Source organism: Phocoena sinus, chromosome 6 (genome assembly GCF_008692025.1).
Source record: "Phocoena sinus isolate mPhoSin1 chromosome 6, mPhoSin1.pri, whole genome shotgun sequence".
Classification (NCBI taxonomy): Eukaryota; Metazoa; Chordata; class Mammalia; order Artiodactyla; family Phocoenidae; genus Phocoena; species Phocoena sinus.
In genome coordinates, this window is record NC_045768.1 from 114,158,217 (window position 1) to 114,180,420 (window position 22,204).

General features: G+C 46.8%; 1 protein-coding gene across 1 annotated transcript in view; it reads right to left on the reverse strand.

Annotated features, from left to right (window-relative positions):
* Positions 1 to 22,204, reverse strand: part of PALLD (palladin, cytoskeletal associated protein) — a 385,145-nt gene that overhangs the window by 175,650 nt on the left and 187,291 nt on the right. Inside the window, 2 exon segments of the mRNA XM_032634913.1 lie at positions 17,224 to 17,563; positions 19,561 to 19,680. Coding sequence (XP_032490804.1) covers positions 17,224 to 17,563; positions 19,561 to 19,680 — 460 coding nt within the window.

Below are 22,204 nucleotides of genomic sequence, written 5' to 3' on the forward strand. Positions count from 1 at the left end.
AGCTATTCCACCCTGAAAATGGAGCCCCCAGTTTCGGGATCATGTCCTAGTGAGCACTTGGTCTGTGTGAAGTAGTTTAGGTGGAGAAAACGATGCGGGGTGAAGAGTACACTATCAGATTATATAAAATAAACACATCATGCATATTTCAGTGTTTCCGATGAATCACGTCCTACTTCGGTGTAACACCTTGATCTGCCCTGAGATAACCTCAGCTTGACGAGGAATGGAATCATTCTAAGGGAAGAAAAGGGAAGAATTGCGCTTTGAGCTCACGTTTGCTCTTGGAACCATTAGTAAACGCCCTTTGCTTTACTAAAGTTGTTGGCTATGTTCTCTGGCCTTAGATAACATTTCCAACAGACCCGGAACTTCTGAACAGGAGTGGATAAGGGACCGCCTTTCCACGTCAACTCAGGTGGCTCTGGACTAACCCCCAACGATACAGACTCCATTTCCTCTGTATACAACGACTCAAGCCTTCTTCAGATCATCTCTCCATTTGTTTTTCAAGTTACTTACTACTTGGTGGAAGAGGGATTCTCCCAGGCCACAGACAAGGATGGGAGTTCTGGGTCGACTGTACTTTGCAGAGGTCTTTGTCACAGGAGGAGAGGTGGAGAGGCCTTGGTGAATTTAGAAACATCTCCCTAATGATGTTATCAGTCGGTTAGCAAAACAAAACGCTTTGAGGGCTCCAGCATTTCGTGAGAGCATGACAAGCAAGTAGGAAATGTCAGCCCTTAGCCAGCAGCGTGTGACAGGTCTTCTGTGGGTCTGTGAGCAGTGTTTCCTGCACAACTACAGATCTTAAGCTTGCACAAAAGAAGCAGCTGTGCACCCACACTTTGTAGCCTTCCATCAGCACTTTCCCCATTTCTGATATTCAGGGTGCTGAAGTTCATGCGTCTACTTTTCAGGAACCCTAGGGTGACCTGAATGAAAACAAAAGCTCCCAATCTGTCAGTGATTTTCCATCAATTTTTTTTCTCACTACATTTTTAAGGTGGAGGAAGAAAAAAGGAACGTAACCTAGGAAAAAGTCCCTTTTTTTTTTTTTTTTTGGCAAGTTTTGAAAGTTGCTTATTTCAGAAGCTTCCTGTATGTGCAGTCAAGGAACAAAAGAGTCATTGACCACATTCTCTTAATAATAATAATCAGAACAACGACAGGTAACATCAGTTGGGTACCCGCCCCGTGGCGCTGCTCTATGCCAGCACATCATTGCCTGGGACCACGGTCCTGTGAAGCAGGCACTCATCCCTCCCTTTACTCAAGACGAACCGACACTTGGGTCAGTGAGAGGCTTGCTCAAGGTCACCTCGTTAGGCAGAGATGGAGATTCTGTCCCTGTCTACACTGCTTTCTGAGGCTAGAAAGAGTCTCCCTTTCAAAACAAGGTCCAAAGTTGTAAACTGTCTTTTACTAACAAGTGGTGGATTGAATGGCTGCATTTTATTTTTGTTCCTTCCTTAGATCTGAGAGAGAGAAAGACAGAGAGACAGAGAGAACAACTGTGATTTCCCTGGAATATAAAGGGCAGGGAGCTGTCACTGACTTATGTGAGAAGACAGTGGAAACCAGGTGCCCACAGGAGGTGAAGCAAACAAGAAGGAAGCTCACGTGAGCAGCTGAAGGCCTGGCCACTAGACCGCTGTGAAGGTGGGGAGGGGTGGCTCTGAGTACAGGAGGACAGGCCAGCTCCACCTGCCCCTGGAAGCCCCTTGGCCATTCCTCCTTCTCGTCTTTAAGGGTCAGGAGGCTTCTGTTGTGGGGACAGAGAGCCAGCCAGAGTCAGACCCAGCGACGCTTGGCCCAGCAGAGAGAAGGGGCAAGAGAAGAGGCTGAAGACGAGTGTGGGAATTAAATGGGCATGTCCTCCGAGCGATGGAAGCCAGCCCTGTCCCCCTGCAGCTCCCAAATGCCGTCTGCCAAGCACGTCCCTGCCCCGTCCACCCTCAGCCAGGGAAGGAAACGGAATGCTTTTCTTTCTAGAGAAACTCATCAACCTACAAGGAAAGACCTGCAGAGGCTGACATTTTGGGTCCTTGCCAAGTCCTAGGTGATGCCTACTAGCTGGCAAACCCCCAGCAACAATAGTTTCCAGTCAACGTGTGGGTGCCAGTCAGCATGAGACGTTAAAGAAAACCTCAGACATGAAATTTAGCCCAAGTAGATTTAAAAAAAAAAACAAAGGAACTTGAGGGAATAGAGAAAATGCAGAAAATGGGGGTGGGGGACTAAGTAACAACAATGACAGTCAGCCCCCAAAAACCTCCAGTGATTAAGAGCTGCAAAGAGATAAAGGTCATTACAGCACACATGACAGGGTGAACTGACAGGATGCCACAGGAAATTTAGAGAATGAGAAGGAAGCCTTGGGAAATGAAAGTATGACAGCAGAAATGACAAATTCAGCAGGAAGCATGGAAGACAAAGGTGAAGAGATCTACAGAAAGTACAATGAAAATGGGCAAGAAAAGAAAATCAGAACCTCAGTTCTAATGTGGGAGTTGGAAATATCATAATACAAGTTTCAGAAAGGACAGAGAGAGTGGAAAGGAAATAAAAAAAATAATGAGAAAATTTCCATACTGTACACTCACGAGTTTTCCAACGGAAAGGGCAACTATCCTAGCTAAATATCCTGTACAATGTCTGAAAAATACTGCATATCACCAAACAAATTTCAGAGCACCGGGGATAAAGAGGAGATTCGACATACCTCCAGAATGAAAAAAATCATAGGTCACACACACACAAAGGGCCAGAAAGCAGGTTGGCATTGGACTCCTCTACGTTAGCACTAGAAACTAGAAGAATCTGAAGCAATTTCCTCAAAATTCTTAGGAAAACTCTATCATTCCAAACCAAGCCAAACTGTCATTTCAGTGTGAGGATAAAATAAAAAACATTTTTCAGACATGTAGGGCTTAGAAACCATTGGTCCTTCACACTTTCTGTGAAAGCTACTGGAGAGTTTGCTTCTGGCAAATGAGAGAGGAAAACAAAAAAAGTGAGACACATGGCATTTAGGAGCCAGGGAACCAGGAAAGGAATGAGGTGAAGACACATCCAGGATGACAGTGAAGCGGGGCTGAGGGGAACAGTTGTGTCCTGAGCGACAGAGCAGCTGGGCAAGAAGAGGAGAGGATGCGGGGACTCTCCTGCATTTCAGACATGTTCACGTCAGGACAATGACAATGAGAAACACAAGGTTTAATGCACCTCTATGTTCACTGCAGCACTATTCACAACAGCCAGGACATGGAAGCAACCTAAGTGTCCATCGACAGAGGAATGGATAAAGAAGATGTGGTACCTATATACAATGGAATATTAGCCATAAAAAAGAATGAATAATGCCATTTGCAGCTATGTGGATGGACCTAGAGAGTATCATACTGAATGAAGTCAGACAGAGAAAGACAAATACCATATGATACCACTAAAATAGGATACACATGAACTTATTTACAAAACAGAAACAGATTCACAGACATAGAGATCAGACTTGTGGTTGCCAAGGAGAGGGGGAGGGAAGGATTGGGAGTTTGGGATTAGCAGATGCAAACTATTATATAGGATGGATAAACAACAAGGTCCTACTGCAGAGCACAGGGAACTATATTCAATATCCTGTGATAAATCATAATGAAAAGAATACGAAAGAAGAATATATATGTGTATAACTGAATCACTTTGCTGTACAGCAGAAAGGAACACAACATTGTAAATCAACTAGACTTAAGAAAAAAGAAAAAAAGAAATGCTTTAGAAAATGCTGACTAGCTGCCCTGATGGTCCCAGTGAGACCCGACAAGGATACAGACAGTTCATCATAAAAACAAACCCACGACCGAGACAGGAAAACAGAGTGAGTGAGCCAGAGGGTTATCTTCCAAATGCATCGATAATTCATACTGGGCCACTTATACTTGCACAAAATCTCTGAAATAGTTTCTTTGTGACTTAAGCAATTCTTTATTTTGAAACGTCCCATCAATGCAACATGCCCAGGTTACGTAAGTAGCTGCAATTAAGACTTTCTGGAGGAAAAACGCCCAACACATGTACTAAGTCTACATGCAGGATGACACTAAGTGCTCTTATCGGAATAAATATCCACCCCGCCACCTGCCTTTGTCGGGCGTGGACCGTCTGGTGCACGGTGGAGACGCTTCTGCATGACTGTGTAGAGTGGTTTTTCATTCCTGTAGATTCCTCGGTAATCCTGTTGCACCTTTAGACAGTGTTCTGAGTTCACGCTGACGTCAACACGAACCATAAATGAGCAGACCGCCTCCTAGCACAAGACATGCTCACACCACAAGAAACCATCGACAAAACGAAAAGGCAACCCACCAAATCGGAGAAAATGTTTGCAGATGATACGACCAGTAAAGGGTTAATACCCAAAATATACGAAGAGCTCACACGACTCAACAGTGAAAAACGAAACAACCCGATTAAAAATGGGCACAGAGGACCCGAAGAGACATTTTTCCAAGGACGACATACAGAGGGACGACAGGCACGTGAAAAGATGCTCAACGTCGCTAATTATCAGACAAATACAAATGAAAACCACAATGAGGTATCACCTCACACCTGTCAGGATGGCCATCATCAAAATAACAAATAACAAGTTTCAGCGAGGATGTGTAGAAAAGGGAGCCCTTGTGCACTGTTGGCGGGAATGTAAACCAGCGCAGCCTCGATGGAAAACAATATGGAGGGTCCTCAAAACTCAAAAACAGAACTGCCATATGGTCCAGTGATTACACTTCTGGGTATTTCTCTTCAGGAAATGAAATCACTATTTTGAAGAGATATCTGCACCCCCATGTTTGTTGCAGCATTATTTATAGTAGCCAAGACACGGATGCAACCTAAGTGTCCACAGATGGATGAACGGATACAGAAATAAAGACGTTCCCTCTCTCTCCCTCTCCCTCCTCCCACACCTTACACACACACACAGGAATACTATTCAGCCATAAAAAGAAGGCAACCCTGCTATTTTCGACAACATGGATGGACCTTGACCGCATTATGCTACGTGACAGACTGAGAAAGACAAATACTGTATGATCTCATTTTTATGTGGAATCTTAAAAAAAAAAAAAAAAAAAAAGAAAAGCCCCAAAACAAAAAACTGAACTCATATACACAGAGAGGGGATGGTGTGGTAAGTGACATGGGTGGAGGGCCTCAAAAGGTACAAACTTCCAGTTATAAGATAACTTAAGTCCTGGGATGTAATGCACTGCATGGTGACAACAGATAGCAACACTGTGTTGTATATTTCAAAGCTGCTAAGAGAGTAGATTTTTCACGTTCTCATCACAAGGAAAAAAGCTTGTAACTCTGTGAGGTGATGGATATTAAACAGACATAGTGTGGTGACCATTTCACAATATACACATATATTGGAAACATGCTGCACACCTTAAATCAATATGGTGTTATATGTCAATTATAGCTCAAGAAAAAAATTTGATAAAAAAGACCCAAAAAGTTGATGTTTATAAATTTCATGTGAAAATAGATCGTGGAGGAAATCTGACACCAGGGGGAAAATGACTCACTGAGCTGGAAATAAATCCAGAAAAAATGACAGATCGCTCATAACCAAGTGGGATGCAGTCAGCTAGAGGGACTTGGTTATTTTCTCATATCACCCTAAATTAGTTTGTTCTAGACTCCGTGGAGGGTACACTGCAGACTGATAAGGACTTGGGAGGAAGAGAGGAATTCAAAACTTTAATTTATCCGTTTATAGATACTCACCGTGTCAGGGCAACTTCTAGTCACTTTTCAGAGGTCAAACTCTTAAGAAATCAGCTATCCAACTCAGGCCAGCCCCCCACCCAAACACCCGACACAGACCTGGCCTTGCAGGACCGCCTCCCCAAACACTCCCAATTGGGAGCTGTCATTGATGCCTCCTGTCTGCCTGGACCCCGCGTAGCCCCTTCATTCCACTCCAATCCAGGTCTATATGTTTGGGGCCTGAGCTGGGTCCAGGAGTAAGTCTGCGTCATCGCCTGCCTGCATCCATCCCTGCAAGATGGTCAGGTATGAGAAGACAGCGGAGGAGGTGCAGCCTGAGATGCAGAGCAAAGGTAGGACCGGCCAGGTGGGCCCCAGGCTCTAGAATCTGTTTCCATGGTGGCTTCCCTTGTCCTGACTGAAAGGACCCAGAACAGAGACAGCATTGAAGAGATGAACCTTCCTCATTCCATTCCAGTTGTTGTTGGAATTCCAGTTTACTGAGATTGCTTCCTACTGGCACCAAGAGTGCAAAACAGAACTTTGTTGTACAAAAGCAGCCTTTGGCCCTTTGTTATGTGCAAAATAACGACATGTGCATTTCCCTGCAGGTGATACCACGGTGAACACGGGAGCAGAGGTCCTCAGCAGAAATCAAATTCTCAAGTAATGGACACTCAGGGGACATCTGACTGCTTTCAGAAACCTCCCTCTGCCATTTCTTGGTAAAAATTGAAAATTCTTTATTATCTTTCTCTCCACTAAGGCAGCTGTTCAGTATCAGACTGTTAGAGTAATGACAAGACCAAACATAATTCTGCTCTTTTAAGACAGAATAATTAGAACACACATGAAGTGAAACTCCTGCTGTTATCCTAGAAGGTCCCATCGTGAAACCCTCTCCTCTGTGAGAATGCTTTGTGACAGAATAAAAATAAATGTGAACATTTCACATCTGATTTAGAGGACGCCCTTTGAAGAAAACAACTGCTACGAAGGAGAGGCGGATACCAGACAGGAAACACGATCACCCAGAGCGAGGCTTCACCCCCGTGACCAAAACTACTTGCAAGTCCAAGCTACAAACTCCATTTTAGAAACTACAGAAGACATTTTTACTTTGCAATGCACTGCACTCAGGCCATATTTCAGAGCTTTCTTTTTCTTCCCTACAAACAGTACTACATATAACGATACATCCCTGAAACCAGATGGCACAGGAACTATTTTCCAACAAAGAAAGAAACAAGGACGAGAAAATATTTGTGGTCTTTCCAGAAACCTTTCAAAACCTTCCCATTTAATGGCAATTGCTAGGAAAGCAGAAAGTTTGAAATGATAGCCGAGCCGTATAATTACCCATATTTGACCGATGTATAAACTCCTCTGAGAAAAAGAAGACCAGAGAGCTGGACCTACACTCCTTGTGGTCCCTGACGTGCATAGTGAAGTAAAAATATTTGGATAGTATGTCAGTGATTCCACGGTTTTACTAGCTTTGTATCAGGAGGCTCACAGCTGGAGCCCCTCAAAGGCCGCCTACAGAAGATACACCCGCCACTCCATGGACATAAAAAACCAGATCCGCAGGACACTGTGAAACAGAGCCAGGCACAGAGAAAGCACGCCCCAGGGTTTCTGAGTTGAGCTGGGGCAGAGAAGTGAGCTCTAGCAAACAGTGCGAACGGAGACAGCGACCCCAACTAAAGGTTCTTATTTACTAAGGCATTTCCCCGGAACTTCAGGAAAAACCCTGACAATCGCTGTGTATCCTCCTAACAGCCTTGACAGGAGGAGGTGCCCATACTTTCCTGGTGGGAACCTCTGCATCCAGGGGTCAGAAGACGTGAGCTTCGTACAGCAAAGTTGGAGGTTCTGACTGCAATTAATTTATAGTTTCCTTTTGAATAATGGGGCAAATTTGTGTGTGAATTTATGCGTGATTATCCAGCCAATGTGCTTCATGAAAATCTACATATTTTATCCAATTTGTTTAATATGTACCTTATTCTCAAAACCAAATGAAAGAACATCTAATTCCTTTTGAGTAGTGGAGCAAATCTGTGTCTCAATTTATGCGTGATAATCCAGCCAACATGTTTCATGGAAATCTATTTTATCCAATTCGTTTAATACGTACCTTATCCTTCAAACCAAATGAAAGAATATCTAGTTCCCTGCCACATATGGAAAAGGTTTTCAAAAACCAACATTGATTCCAGTGCTATCCACAAGGTTTGTGTAATCGTAACCTTAGTCGAGTAAGGAAACAGTCATTCTTAGGTTTGTTGAGAAAATGAACAGTCTGCTTTTACACATGTAAGAGGAACCAACTCAGATAAAGCTCCCTGGGACTCATGTTTTCACCATTAGGTGATGGCTTCATTTGAATGAAGGACTTACACATTCACAGAGAAAAAGAAATCAATGGTAAAAAAAAAAAAAAAAAAAGGGCAAGCTACGTACTTCAGCATGCAGCAGGCAAATAAATTCTCTCGTAGGGAACGCTGCAGACACAAACCAAAACCCAATATATATGGATTACAGACTCACGAGCCTTAGCTCAATTGTTCTTAAACGACTGCTTTCAAATATCAACATCTAGGAAAGAGGCGTGTTCAGTAAAAACCCAGCTCAAGGTCCTCCTTGGATAGAAGAGGTTAGTAACTACAGAACGGATCACGGTGCTACAGTGGAAACAAAGTGAGCAGGGACGAACAAAGAAGTACGAACCATACCAGAAATGACTCCTTCCACTTCTAACTACAGAGGCCCTGGGTTGCTCTTCGTGAAACACCAGCAGGTGATCCCAAGGGCGCTGTGACGTCCTTGCCCTCCCACCCACCTCCTCTGATGCAAACCCGGCCCTCCACTCTCCTCGCGGCCTTCCTTCTCCTCTTGCCCCCAGACCCCTCTTCTATGGGATTATCTGTGGGATTCTTTGTTTCTACCCAACATCCCACCTCCTCGGTGTCATCGGAAATGCTTCTGCGCTGACTGGAAGCTGGATTTCCTTGAGGACGTTACTAACCTCATCGTGATCTCCTCTGAGCAAGGAGAGTCCTGCATGGTTCCGGATCCCCAATGCACTCTTAGCACAGCTCCGCCATCACCCCTAGGCAGCTGCCTCTCCTTCCGTCTCTGTGCTCCTGTGTCGCGCTCCCTCTCCCCTGCCCATCACCAACGACCTTGGCCACGTCCTCACTTTGCTGATGGCTTCACTACTTCGCAGCACGTGGTTTCCTGCCACCCACTTTGGCCATCGTCCACATAAATGCTCCTTCTAAAGTGTCCACTTCATCGCTCCCTGACTGCTTCCTCCACTCCTGTGACCCTGACCTCCACTACCACTGGCTACTCAAACAGACACCACTGGAATTCCTCTACCACGTGGAAGTTCCTTCTTTCTTAAGGGTTTGAACGTTCAGAGTCTTCTCTGTAGTCACAACTTCTGTTCCCTTTTCCTGTTTTCCCATCTCACCCTCCGAGTCGTTTTCATTCTTGGTGTAACTTCCATTTTCTTCAGTTCGATCTCTTTTCCCCTTAAGCCCCGATTTGCCTTAACCTGCTTCCCTTTCTGACCCCACAAGGACACAGCTGGTGGTGCTGGCGTGTGGGGATGCATTGCTCCTACCACCTTCAGAGGGCTGATGATGGCTGAAACCAACTCCTGAGACCACAGTCACTGAATCCAACGTGGATCAGTCTCTAACTTCAAACGGGTTCTCACTATTTCTACAAAACATGCAGCACCGGTCCTGGAATTCCTTATCCTTTCTCATTGCTGTCTTCAGCCTTTTTCTCTCTTCATCTCCCACTAACCACAACTCCGCTCCCGCTTTCGGCGGTTATTTTACTGATAATATTGTTATTTGACTTGGAGCCTCAATTTCCCTTCTCGTATCTTTTCTCCCTCACTGTTGCTTCTGAGGGGAAAGTCTCATCCTACTTTCTGTGCAAGGCCTTGTATGGATTATCCGCTAAACACGGGTCTTTAAAATATTTGGCTTATTTTGGGCCTTAAAATGAAAAGTTATCTTACTCCTGTTACTTTTGTTTTTTAATTCAGTTTTATTACTCCTGTTACTTTTATCCCAACACCTGAGATGCGCAACTGGAGAAAGAGGGGTTGGGTTTGGGGGAGCAGAGCCAGTGTATGAGGGGCAGCATCACTCTGGAATATGGGGCGTTTTCTGGGGAGGGTCTTCCAGGATGGGTTGTCAAAGCCCAGATGGAATCCCAAAGCCCCTGACATCTAGGAGGAGAGGGGGGCTCCGGGCGGGGGCGGGGTGGGGTGGGGGGAGGGGCAAGAGCTCGCAGGGCCAGAACCTTCTGCGTCCAGCTGTGCTCAGTATGGTGGTCGCTGGCCTGAGGCTGAATGGAGAAGGACGGATGGGAGAGACAGGGTGCCAAGGGCTTACTGCTTTTAAAATAACACTTGTAGCCATGAAAGAACGCTTACTGTTGAAAATTCAGTTGGAAAATCAAGTCAACGGGAAAACACAGTCTGTTCAACAGTGCACCACGCAGACAGCTGTAACATTTGGTGCATTTCCTTCTAATACATAACACACATTTTATTTTATTATTTTTGGCCGTGTGGCTTGTGGGAGCTTAGTGCCCCGACCAGGGAATGAACCCAAGCCCACGGCAGTGCAAGCACCGAGTGTTCTAACCACTGGACCACCAGGGAATTCCCACATAATACACATATTGGTTGAAATAGTTTATATTTTTCCATTAAATTAGTCTTCAGCTCCACGTATCATTTTGCTTCTAGTATTTTTTGCTTAACGCTCTGTTGCTAATATTTGGACGGCAGACTTACAGCACGATCTCTGGGCATGTAGTTCATACGTGGCTCCCCCTTAAAAAAATAAAAGGTCTCTACCCAGCAGGGACTACATTTTTCAACTTACTCTGTAATCACCAAAGGGGCCCTCGTATGCGCTTAGGCCAGATGAGATGGACACACTGAAGAGAGATTGCATCATCATTTACTCTTTCACGGAAAGCACCCAATATTTGAGATGAGTATCTGGCACTTCCTCTGGATGGTTGAGAACTACTTCAAAACTATGTAGATTACCTGTAAGTATTTTCAGCTGTACTTTAGACACCAGATAAGGCTACCGGCCATAAAAAGGACTCAAGCTTCTTCAGGAAACGTAATTAAAACTTTACACTCACCAAGCGACTAGCCAGCAGAGCACTCATATCCTAACATCCAAGAATGTGACTCTGTGTCAGAGCCAATACTGAGGTGAAAAAACCCTGAGGAAGGAAGGATACATCGAGATGTTATTCCTTCCTGAAAAGCTTTAAGCTTCAGGAAGTTCCTTGATTGGACTTTGCATTCCTGGGAGGGGCTGCCTCAAAGTGATTCAACATCAACACTGTTCCTGCAAAGCCATCATCATATTATATCATGAAGAGTCCACACCCGCATGGCCAGGGGCCTCAGAATTAGGACCACGGTCCCACAAACACGCGGATGAGTGTGTGCCTGTGATTTTATAATGACAAATGGAAGAAGCTTCTTGCTGCCCTATTTTTTTGTCCTAATATTACTTTGAAAACCCTTCTGGTTCTATACTTTGCACTTCCACTGTCACTAAATTGCTTCGTTATTTGACTAGACTCAGCAGACACGGAAAATCGTTCGACCAGAAATGGAAGCTGGTGCCTATTAGGTTTTCGGAATCAGAAGCAGAGCGGCTTATCTTCCAAACGTCAAACTGGGAAGAGAAGGCATTTTGGATTGCATGGAAGCTAATCTAGGGACTGGTCATTCTACACGTCTGCGTGACGCTGACGGACGTGCAGAATTGTGTGTGTTCCTGCCAGTGTGATCTGAGCGGTACTCGGTCATAGATTACTCAAAGGTAACACCGCTGTCTTCTTCCTCTTTGTGCCTTGGGTGCCAGCATCACCCAACACTGCAGACACTCATCAGGAGTCAGGGAAGGACGCGTGAGCTAGATTCTCAGGACATTTCTGTACATTTTAGGACCTCCTGGGACTTCCCTGGTGGTCCAGTGGCTAAGACTCCATGCTCCCAACGCAGTGGGCCCGGGTTCTATCCCTGGTCCGGGGACTAGATCCCGCATGCCACAACTAAAAGACCCCACATGCTGCAACTAAAGATCCCGCGAGCTGCAACTAAAGATCCCACGAGCCGCAACTAAAGATCCCGCGAGCTGCAACGAAGGCTCGGCGCAGCCAAATGAATAAATAAATTTTTTTTTTTTAATTTTAAAAGAATGACCTCTTCACAACTGCTGGGAGAGGTCATCTCTCTGACCTTTGGTTCTTATTTTGACCTCAGTTGTTTTGCTTATCGTCTCTTTGTTTTGTGTGTGTGTTTAGACCTAGCAGGTAAGCCTCTACCTTGGATAGAACCTAAGAGACCATTGGTGTTCGAATGTCAAACAGTCACAGAGTGAGACCTTGAACCCCAACCGGCAGAGGTTCAAAGACGGAAAACATGCAACTTTCCCAGTTGCACTGACCGAGCCGCACCCGGGCTTGGGCCGCGTCCAACATCAACAGGACGTGCGGAGCAGCCCAGAAGCCCTCGGCCCGTCATCCAGCGTCTGCATCGGACGGGGTGCTGACACGTCAAGCCCACATACCTTGAACAGCAGTTTGCTTGTCCTCCAGCCAGTGGGGGGTGGACAGGAGAGTGACGGGTCCCTCGTTTTCCCAAACGTCTCGTTTGTGTCTACAACGTTTTAAAGTCAGACTTTCATGAAAGGAGAACATGGGAGAAATGAGAAAGGAATTGAAAAGGCTCCCAAATTAAGTACCCTGGACATCCTTTTCTAATGGGATTCTAGCCAATGGGATTCTTATTTAATCCTTCATCCTCATTCAGCTTATAGGATAAGGGTGTCAGCTGGGAGGTACTGTCAAGTGGGAAACGTCTGGGATGGGTGGGGTTGGAAAGTAGAAATCCCACGGTGCATGTGGGTCCAAGTTAAGCACAGTGAACGGCGTTGCTCTAAACGTGGGAGGCCTTCCTCTTCCTCCGTGTGGGTCTGTTCTTGCTTCTTTCATTCAGATCTTCCTGAGCGTTCACTGTCAGCCAGGCCGCAGGACCCGGCCAAAGAGCAGCGAAGAGACGGTCAAGGCCTTTCGCTCTAACCGTGGGGGAAAGCAACGCCCAAAGCAACATGCACGTAAATAAGCCACTGTGAGAAAGAATTCCGTGTTGTGCAGACAGCAGAGGGCGTGGTTTACGGGGCACGGCTGGGGGCCGCGGCAAGTGGGAAGACCAGCCGCCCTCAGCAGCGGGCAGGACGTGCCGGGGAGCGAACAGTCCACGCAAGGGAACCCCTGTGCCCCTCTTAGTGTCCGGGAGCGCGGAGGGGACCACAGGGAGGTCCCAGAGACAGCAAGCCTGGCCCAGCTGAGCCCCTGATGCGAGAGCGGTGCGGGCCGCCCCCTCCTCTCCTGCCTCTCTCCAGCACCCTCCCCCTTCTCCTCCTACTCTCACAGGGCTCACGGCCGCTCATCATCATGCACACGTCAGGGCAGAACTGCACGAGGTGACGCGTAAAACCCGACACCTAAGCAGCAGTGAGTTTACAGGACCTGCCCCTGTCCTCGAGACAAGCACTGCTGGAATAACCAGCTCTCTCAGGGTGGGTGCGAGAGAAAGTTGGAAGAGAGACGCAAAGGTCTGAGACGTGGCCGCTTTGAGAAGACTGATTCAGCCTGCAGTCATTGCACCATTTTCAGGTGGGAACTCCTGACACCATGTTTTCTTTAGCGGCCGAGGGAGGAGAGAGCAGGGAGGACAGGAACAAAGGGAGATGCACCCACACCTCGTTGGGCTGGTGATGGAGCAGGTGACCACGCTGTGAGCGCTTCAGGATCATTCTCCCATCCAAGGGCCTGGGCTTTGAGGGCCGGGAAATGTGCCTGGGACCGTTTCAGCCGCTGAGCTGTCCTGGGTCCAGTGCAGGAGCTTACCCACGGCCTCCCCTCTAGCCAGCCCCTCCTGGGTGCCTCATCTTGTTTCTTTCACGAGACGGACGACGAATATCAAAGAAGAGAGAAATGGGGTTTGAAAACAGCGGATGGGTCTTTCCATACTGCTTGGCCTAATTGAAGAGATGAGCTTAGTGGGAGAACAGGACCTGTAAAGCACCTGCTCGATCTGGCTCTAAAGTTTCCCTCCAGGGTTTAATCCTGGAGACCCTGCATACCCATGTCCTCCAGGCACTATGTTTTGGCAAGAAAAAAAGATCCTTGGGACTTGATTTCCTATTAACTGACAGAGTCGTGTATTTACGTTGAATCTTCGGGCATCATTTGTAGAGAGTGGGCAGCAACAGACTTACTTGGTGTGCCCTGAACAAAGACAATAATATAAAAAATAGTTCACAAAAGCTAGGCATATGCTCCTTCCTTCCTCCTTTTCTCTGACAAGAGCTATGATTTCAGCAGCACGTGGCTTCTTTTCTTTGCACTGCGCTGGACGGTGCTGAGCGTCCGACACCGAGTCACACAAACAACTCTCACAGGTGAGTTCCTTCCTGGGTGGAGTCTAAGTGCTCCTCTGGCCCACGGTGCGTTGTGTCTGGCACGTGGAACTCACTGAATGGCCCACATCCAATCATGTTTAACTCACACCCGAGGGGTGGTGTCTGAGCCAAAGACACTGAGAGATGCAGAAACGGGTGTGGACGTGGATCCCACGACCATGGGCCAGGAGCACAGATGCAGCTGGAAGCTGGAAGGGCGGCAAGACCCCTAGTGAGGATTTCTGCTGGAGGACCTTGCTGCAGAAGGGAATTCAGGACGTTTCTACCGTTTTGTTTCAGTCTCATTTTTTTCCCTTTCCGTAATAAATAGTGAGCTATTTGAGAGAAAAGAATGCAAAGAGATTTTCCTTCTGACAATGATAATTTTTCAGGAATCTGACAAATCAAACACCCTTTTCAGGTTCATTTATTAAGAGGACATATTTAAACTCCTATTATTTGTCCCCTCCTAATTGTTTCCTATTTGCCTACAAATGATTCAGATGAATGAAATGCCATAAAACCCCCCCAAATATAAGCCTCTCCTTTTTTCATGAAGAGTAGTAAAATCATGGGCCGATGAAAAAAGATTCAAGTACACCAGTTTTCCCACTGCCAACCACAAGACTCAAAACTTCATTCTTTCCCAATGTATGAAGGGAAGTAGACATGAACAGGAATTTTACTTTGCAGTGACATTAATCATCAATTCCTTGGATGTCATTCTACGTGATTTGCAGATGTCATTCAATGGCATTCCTACCAATGGATACAACTCCTGAAACAATGAGCAAACATTTTCTGAAAAGACCATGATAACAGAGAAAGGGTGGAAGACCTCGTACCAAACCATGACGCTGGTTACCTCAAGTACTTCTGTTTTGTTTGAATTGTCACCTTGAGCACGCACTTACTTTGTAATTAAAACAAAATCCAAAACAAGGATTGCAATTCATAAGAAAATTTTTAAATTGATACATATATTTGAAAGTGTCAATCACATGTTATTTCCTACCTAGTAACTGGCAGGTAATTATACAATATGAAAATCATGAAGTGATGCTCTAAGGACATATTTAAACACATAAAGATTTGAAAAAAAGGAAAGCAGCAGGAAAACCCGCTACTAGCAATGTTATTTCTAAGCTACCAGGTTTCCCTAAATTTCGACATGAAGGGAATTTAAACACTGAAATCCATTTTCCCTGTATTTTACTTTGTACCGAAAACCTGACTAAGAAGCAGATCATGACGCCACTCTTCAAACCTGTAGCTCCACAGCCTCTTAATAACCACCCAAGTGTTCTGTCTGCCTTTTACAGACAGCGCCCCACCCTCCCAGAGACACTAACCGCACCTAAGGTCCAGCTCAAAGCTGACGAGTTGTTCAAACTCCTGAGATAAGGGGGGCTGCAAGGGCATGTTAACAGCCCCTCCCGTTTGCTCTCCTGTGATTTACACTCACTTTCTGAGCTATTAGGGCAGTCACACTTCACTGAGAGCCCAGCCGGGGCCCAGTCAGTGGACACCCCGCCCGTTCTCACTCAGGAAGGCAGGTCCCTTATTTCATTACAAGCACTGCAAATACATATTCAAGATGCAAAGATAAAGGTAGCCAGCAGAGGCAGTTCATTCAGTGGGTTGGAGCTACAAGAGTATAAATCTCTCTTAAGGCTGCCACTTCTGAGCTCCTGCGACCTGCCCGGCATCTCAGCCCGCCTGGAGTCTAGGTATGGAACGTTCACTACCGTGCACAAAGCTAGCAGCCCTGCTGCCTACACAACGCGGGGTCGTAAAAGAGAGACTTCTGAAACTGCGACACAAGATTGTCACGGAGTTTACGTTTATAAAACTGCCCGCCCATCTGTTAACTTAAGCCATCTGTCTGGATGATTTGTTACTTGATTAGTCTAATAATGCTCATAAAATCGCCTAACACTAAAGTGATGTACGGATATAAGATATTATTCTAATTTGAATACCTTACCTATTCTCACCAATGAGCTGATGGAACGGAGAATAAAGCAGGCTGTTCAGTACCAGGGAAGCAAAGAGTAACCCCTACCCTGAAGCCATCCTTCCTGCCCCAAATCACAAAGCTCAGACATCACGGGGAAACGCAGGGCGCTTTCCCAGATCCTGGAGAATTCATTCTCAAGGAAATGTGGCCACGTAGACTATGTACACATTTGACGTGACTCTGACGTTTCCACCGACCTCCATCAGGGCAGTGATTCGAGGTCTGTTCTGTTAACTGATTCCTCCTCTCTGACACTGTGACAGCTCCGATCATCGCCACCCTCCCCGGTGTGGTGCCAACGGAAACAGCACACGCAAGGTTTATCATCCTAACAAGATAATGGAAACCAAATACGAAGGTGGTATCCGCGGAAACATGCCTTCTGTGGGTCCCAAAGCCCAGTGGGTCGGGCTGGGAAGCGCGCTCTGCACTCATTCCTTCCCTAGGGTCCGCACCCGCAACCTCCATCCTCAGCTTTCAGGCTTCCCGTGCTTATCTGTATCGGATTTGCTTACCGATTCTTAAATGTGAAACATTTGGAAATGCTTTTAATAGACAGCTCGGTGTAGTCCCTTCCCACCTCCTCTGGGGAGGGCTACACCCTTGCATATGTCAGAAGACTGCACCAGGCACAGATACTTTCACAGCTGAAACCAGTTACAGTTTTTAGCAAAAGGCAGATTTGACCAAGCTTCTCATTTACCTTCTTTACTTTGGGCTATCATTTATATTTTTGAAGGACCCCACTTGGTAGCAAGGTCACACCAGCCTGGGACAACTCGCCTGCAGGAGGGACCACTTGCCCCGTGGTGGAGCCGAGGCAAAACGGTTTCCCTGGCAACAGAGGCAATTCAGCGCAAGTACCACAGTGTGATCAAGCCGTACGGGAGTACTCACAGTTTCGGTTTGGCAAGCAGAGGGGGGGGCTCCTTTGTGGGTGACAGCAGGACGGCTGCGCTGGGAAGAGCTTTGCTGCCATCAGCTCTGCCGTTCATCACTCCATTCACTCCGTGGCCCGGGTGGACGCCGTTGGTTTCCCGCTCCGCGGCGGAATTGAACTCAAGGGCCGTCGAGCTCAGCCCGAACACGGGGCCGGTCACATGCTGGATCTCAGCTGGTTTCTGTGAAGCCAACTCGAAAGAGCCGGTGTCCCAGATTGGAGGGGGCAGCGGGGAGGGCTGGAAGCGGCCACTGCTGGCCTCTCCGGCTGAGTCGTAGCTGCAGGTGTCCATGTTGGCTGAGGGAGGAGACAGGAGGAAGACGCCATGATATGCTTAGGATCCACAGACCCTTCCCACCGTCACAGACAGCCTGGGAGCCCAGGGTCCTGTTAGCTGCTGATGGGGCAATGCCGAGGGGGGGCCTGGTTCCCCCAGGCTTGATTTCACTGCACCTGTTTCATTTCCTGAATGGCCCACCAGCTGGGAGACCAGCTACCAATTCATTAACAAATTTCAAACAAGAGCTAAAGATAGAACTTGGTTAAAACACACACACACAACACAAACAGCCTCAAAAAAAACAAATGACAACACAAACAGTACCAACTAATGATACTTTGTCTTCTTGCATTTCAGCCCATGGATCCAACAGAACATCCTACCTGAGCTTTGCTGACATTAGTGTAGGCTACAAAGGTTTTCTGTCCTGGGCGACGGGTATTCACTCATTCACTCATTCATTCATCCATCATAAAGCCAAGTGAAGCTCTGAGTCTAAGGGAAATGTCTTACAATCTCACGGATAATTTTTTCCGGTTCACATGACTGACACCAGCTGTAACTTGGTACAAAAGAAAGTTTTGCTTGTTACTATCAATGGCCTGAACGTATCTTAAGAGTATCTTTGGGGCTTCCCTGGTGGCGCAGTGGTTGAGAGTCCGCCTGCCGATGCAAGGGACACGGGTTCGTGCCCCGGTCCGGGAAGATCCCACATGCCGCGGAGCGGTTGGGCCCGTGAGCCATGGCCGTTGAGCCTGCGCGTCCGGAGCCTGTACTCCGCAACGGGAGAGGCCACAACAGTGAGAGGCCCGCAAAAAAAAAAAAAAAAAAAAAAAAAAGAGTATCTTTGTATTCCTTGCCTTGCGCAGAGTCCAGCAGAGCTCCAAAAAATGCCTACTGAGGTGAACAGAAAGCTCAAAAATAGCTCTTATGTTTGGTCTAGAGTAGATTTATCCCCGAGGAAAATGGGAAATACTGCATGTTAATTTCTGCCACGCGGACGAGGAGACCGGAGTTTTGGCCGCGTGGTTAGAGTACTGCACTCTTGCTGTGGCCATTTGCTGGGACCGTCTTCAACCCAAAATCAAAATACTGGGATCCTCCCTGGAGCTCTGATCATGACCCCGGAGTTTCCTGTTACCACTTAGAGCCCTCATTCCTATCCACTGGTGTCCCGTTAAGGTGAACTTTACGTTTCTTCTCTTAATGACGATGAAAAAGCACTAATTCCCCACCACAGCCCTAAACTGCTGGTTTTTTCTGTGTCTCTGCCGCCCCCTAGCACGAGTTCTCCCTGTTCTAGAGAAATCTACGTGCCACTTGGCTGCGTCTCCACTGCCTCCTAACCATGGTGCCCCGTACTGGGCTTGGCCAAAGAGGTATTTTAAAAACCATTGTAAAATAAACAGAAGTAAGGCCGTAAAGACCAGGTAAAGCTAATTAATAATAGTAGAAAACAGTTAACTAAAGGTCAAAGAAATAAAGGAAAAGAACTGTTTCAGGTTGCTTTCCCTAGCAGTAAGTTTCTGAGTTTAAAAAACTGCCCAGATATTTCTGAATGTTGGTTTTAATTAAAAAAATACATTCCTTTAGTTTTTCATAGGCGTCCAGTCTCAATGAAATCTGGTTTCTAAGATCTTGACAGCTTCTCTAGGTTTATCTAGTGGGTTAAACAGTGACTGATTTGCGCCAGTATCTCCAGACCCCGTGGACACTGGTGTGGGCATAGTTCCGGGCCAGCAGGAGGCCCTTGGGCAGCCATCGCATTGTTTCCAAGACCAAGATCCCAAGACTGAAGGAAGAGCCCCACGTGTGTTTCGCTACTACACCACCATCACCTTTGTGTTTTCATCTCCGCTTCCCCTCCCCCTCTCCCACCCCAGCCTTTTGTTTCGGTGATGAAACCCTGGTTGTAAGGATGACCCCCGGGGCAAAGCATTCCTGGAAGCTGAGCAGTCCTCCAGGTGGGTCCTTTCTGCCGCGGGGACCCGTCAACCCTTCGCTCCTCGCATACCTGAGGTGACCACCAGCTGGGCAGTGCTGGTCGCTGACCCGTAATCATTGCTCGCCGAGCACGTGAAGATCCCAGCGTCCTCGGGGAACGTCTCTGCTATAACGAGGGTGCAGATCTCCTCTGGAAGGAAGAGAACAGAGTAACTCATCAGAGGGTAACCATAAAGTTGGTCCAAAGAAGCCAGACCCTCTGCCTTTCTAAAACAAGCAAATTCAGTAACAATTATTACAGGGTCACTTTACGAAGTCGTCACAAGAGAATCTCTTGACATTTAATGAAGCTGTTGGCAAAAGCTTTGGAGTAGGACTCATTCTTTGTGATTTTTCATCAGCCTTGGTTTCCTCACCTATAAAACAGGGATAACATATACCTCACGAGTGTATCTGTGTAGAGGACACAAGAAGTTCGCAAAGTGTGTGCCTCTGTGCTAGGCACGTGGAAGATGCCAGCTCCTGCCTAGTTTGGTTGATGGTCATGGAAGGCCTTTCAACTACAACGTAGCTAGCTGTTCAACTGAAAAGCCACTGGTGGAGAAAATCAAGCTTCTCTGGAAAGCTGACAATGGGAAAAAAAGAACATAACATGGAAATGTTTGACTGCAGACAACTATTCTGGAAACTACTGTTACACAGTGCGGCCATGTTCTGTAGCATGCAAAGCCCGGACTCTGGGACCAGCTGCCGGGGCCTGAATGATGGCGCTGCCCCATGGGGCTTTTGTGACTTTGGTCCACCTCCCCGAACTTCAGAGCCCTTACCTAGAAGATGGAGATAATAACAGAACCTACCTTTTAGGATTTGTACGAATCATGACTCATAAATCAACCGTCACAGGGTCACCGTGAGGGGTGATCATGGTAACCATGACAACAGCTGACAGTTACGTAAGCCCTTCTCAGGCACTAGGTAACACTACCAGCACTGAATATAGATGAATTTAGATTTAACCCTCATGTCAACCTTATGAGTTACATTTACTACGCTTAGCCTGTCTTACAGACAGGAAAGCTGAAGCACAGTAAGGCTAATTGATTTACCCAAAGTCACGCAGCTCATGAGTGGCAACTTGAACCAAGATGGGCTCCAGACTCCACGCTCCACACGACCATCTATTCTTGTGACATGATACACACTGTTCTTAGGGTGCTGCCTGGTGCGTGCTAAATGCTTGTCGTCAGGAACTGTTAGCTGTTCCATTAAGAAGAAGCTCGATCTAGAGTGTATTAGCTACTTCTAATTAATGAATTAATGTATGTATGTACGTATGTATTATTATGGGAGTGCATTAACTATTTTTAAATTCAATGATTCTCTATATTGTACAAGTAACACAAGATGATTGTGTTGGTAAATGTTAAGAAAAGTCATATACACTAGGGGCTTCCCTAGTGGCACAGTGGTTAAGAATCCGCCTGCCAATGCAGGGGACACGGGTTCAAGCCCTGGTCTGGGAAGATCCCACATGCCGCGGAGCAACTAGGCCTGTGAGCCACAACTACTGAGCCTGCGCGTCTGGAGCCTGTGCTCTGCAACAAGAGAGGCCACAGCAGTGAGAGGCCCGCGCACCGCGATGAAGAGTGGCCCCTGCTCGCCGCAACTAGAGAAAGCCCTTGCACAGAACGAAGACCCAACACAGCCAAAAATAAATTAATTAATTAATTAAAAAAAAAAAAGTCATATACTTCTGATTCCCACAGAGCCTGTTGATTATTCACGCATTATGTGGGCCACGTGAGACTCTGTACCATAGATTTTTTGCAGGAATGGCTGCAGTTATCCCCTCCTGCATCCAGGCCCTACTGCAATGGGACTCTGCAGCCCCATCCCCTTCCCTAGCCCTGGGGTTCCGGCTGGCCTGACGGCTGTTTTAACCATGGAAGCGGTGGGAGTGATGTCTGTTCTGAGCCAAAGCCTCAGGTCCCCTCTGGTTCTGCTCCATCTCTAGGAGCCTGGCTGAACCCCTCAGGGATGGAGGCCATGGGGCTGGACAAAGGGGCCCCTGAGCAGAGATGGGCCACCACAACTGAGACCACCGGCTCATCCCTGCCAACCTGGAGGCCAGCCACAGCCCGTGGAGTGAGCCCACCTGGGTGGGCCAAGTCTGGTGCCCCACTGGGGGCTAAGCTCAGCGGCTGGCCCTCAGGATTAGGGACACGGGTGGTCACCACCTGGAGCCACCGATGTCTGGGCGGCCATGCTTTCAAGAACCAGGATGTGGGCAACTTCTCTTCCAAGCTCCTTCTCTAACAGCCCTGAGGGCAAGCTTTTCAGAATTTAGAGGAATGCGTCTCCCCTGGAGTCAAACATCAGTAATGAAAATTAGCAAACTTGCCCTCAAACATATGTTATGTTTGAAACACTGGGAGGGCAAAATGCTCACCGTGGGTAAAAGTCCTACCTTCTAATACAAACATTTTTAACTATTAAAATTACATGTCCATTTTTAAATACCAATAAAAGTAATAAACGCAAAGGTGAACCAATTAAACGATAAATAAAATGAAAGTGAGTCTTCCTTTATGTCCCAAGAGAGCTCGTGGGCATTGATTTCAATTACAAGATAGGCTGAGTTCTTAATAATGTGTTGCCTTGTTTCAAACAAACAAAAATATTTTCTCTTTTTGAAAGAATGGTATCCTTGAAGA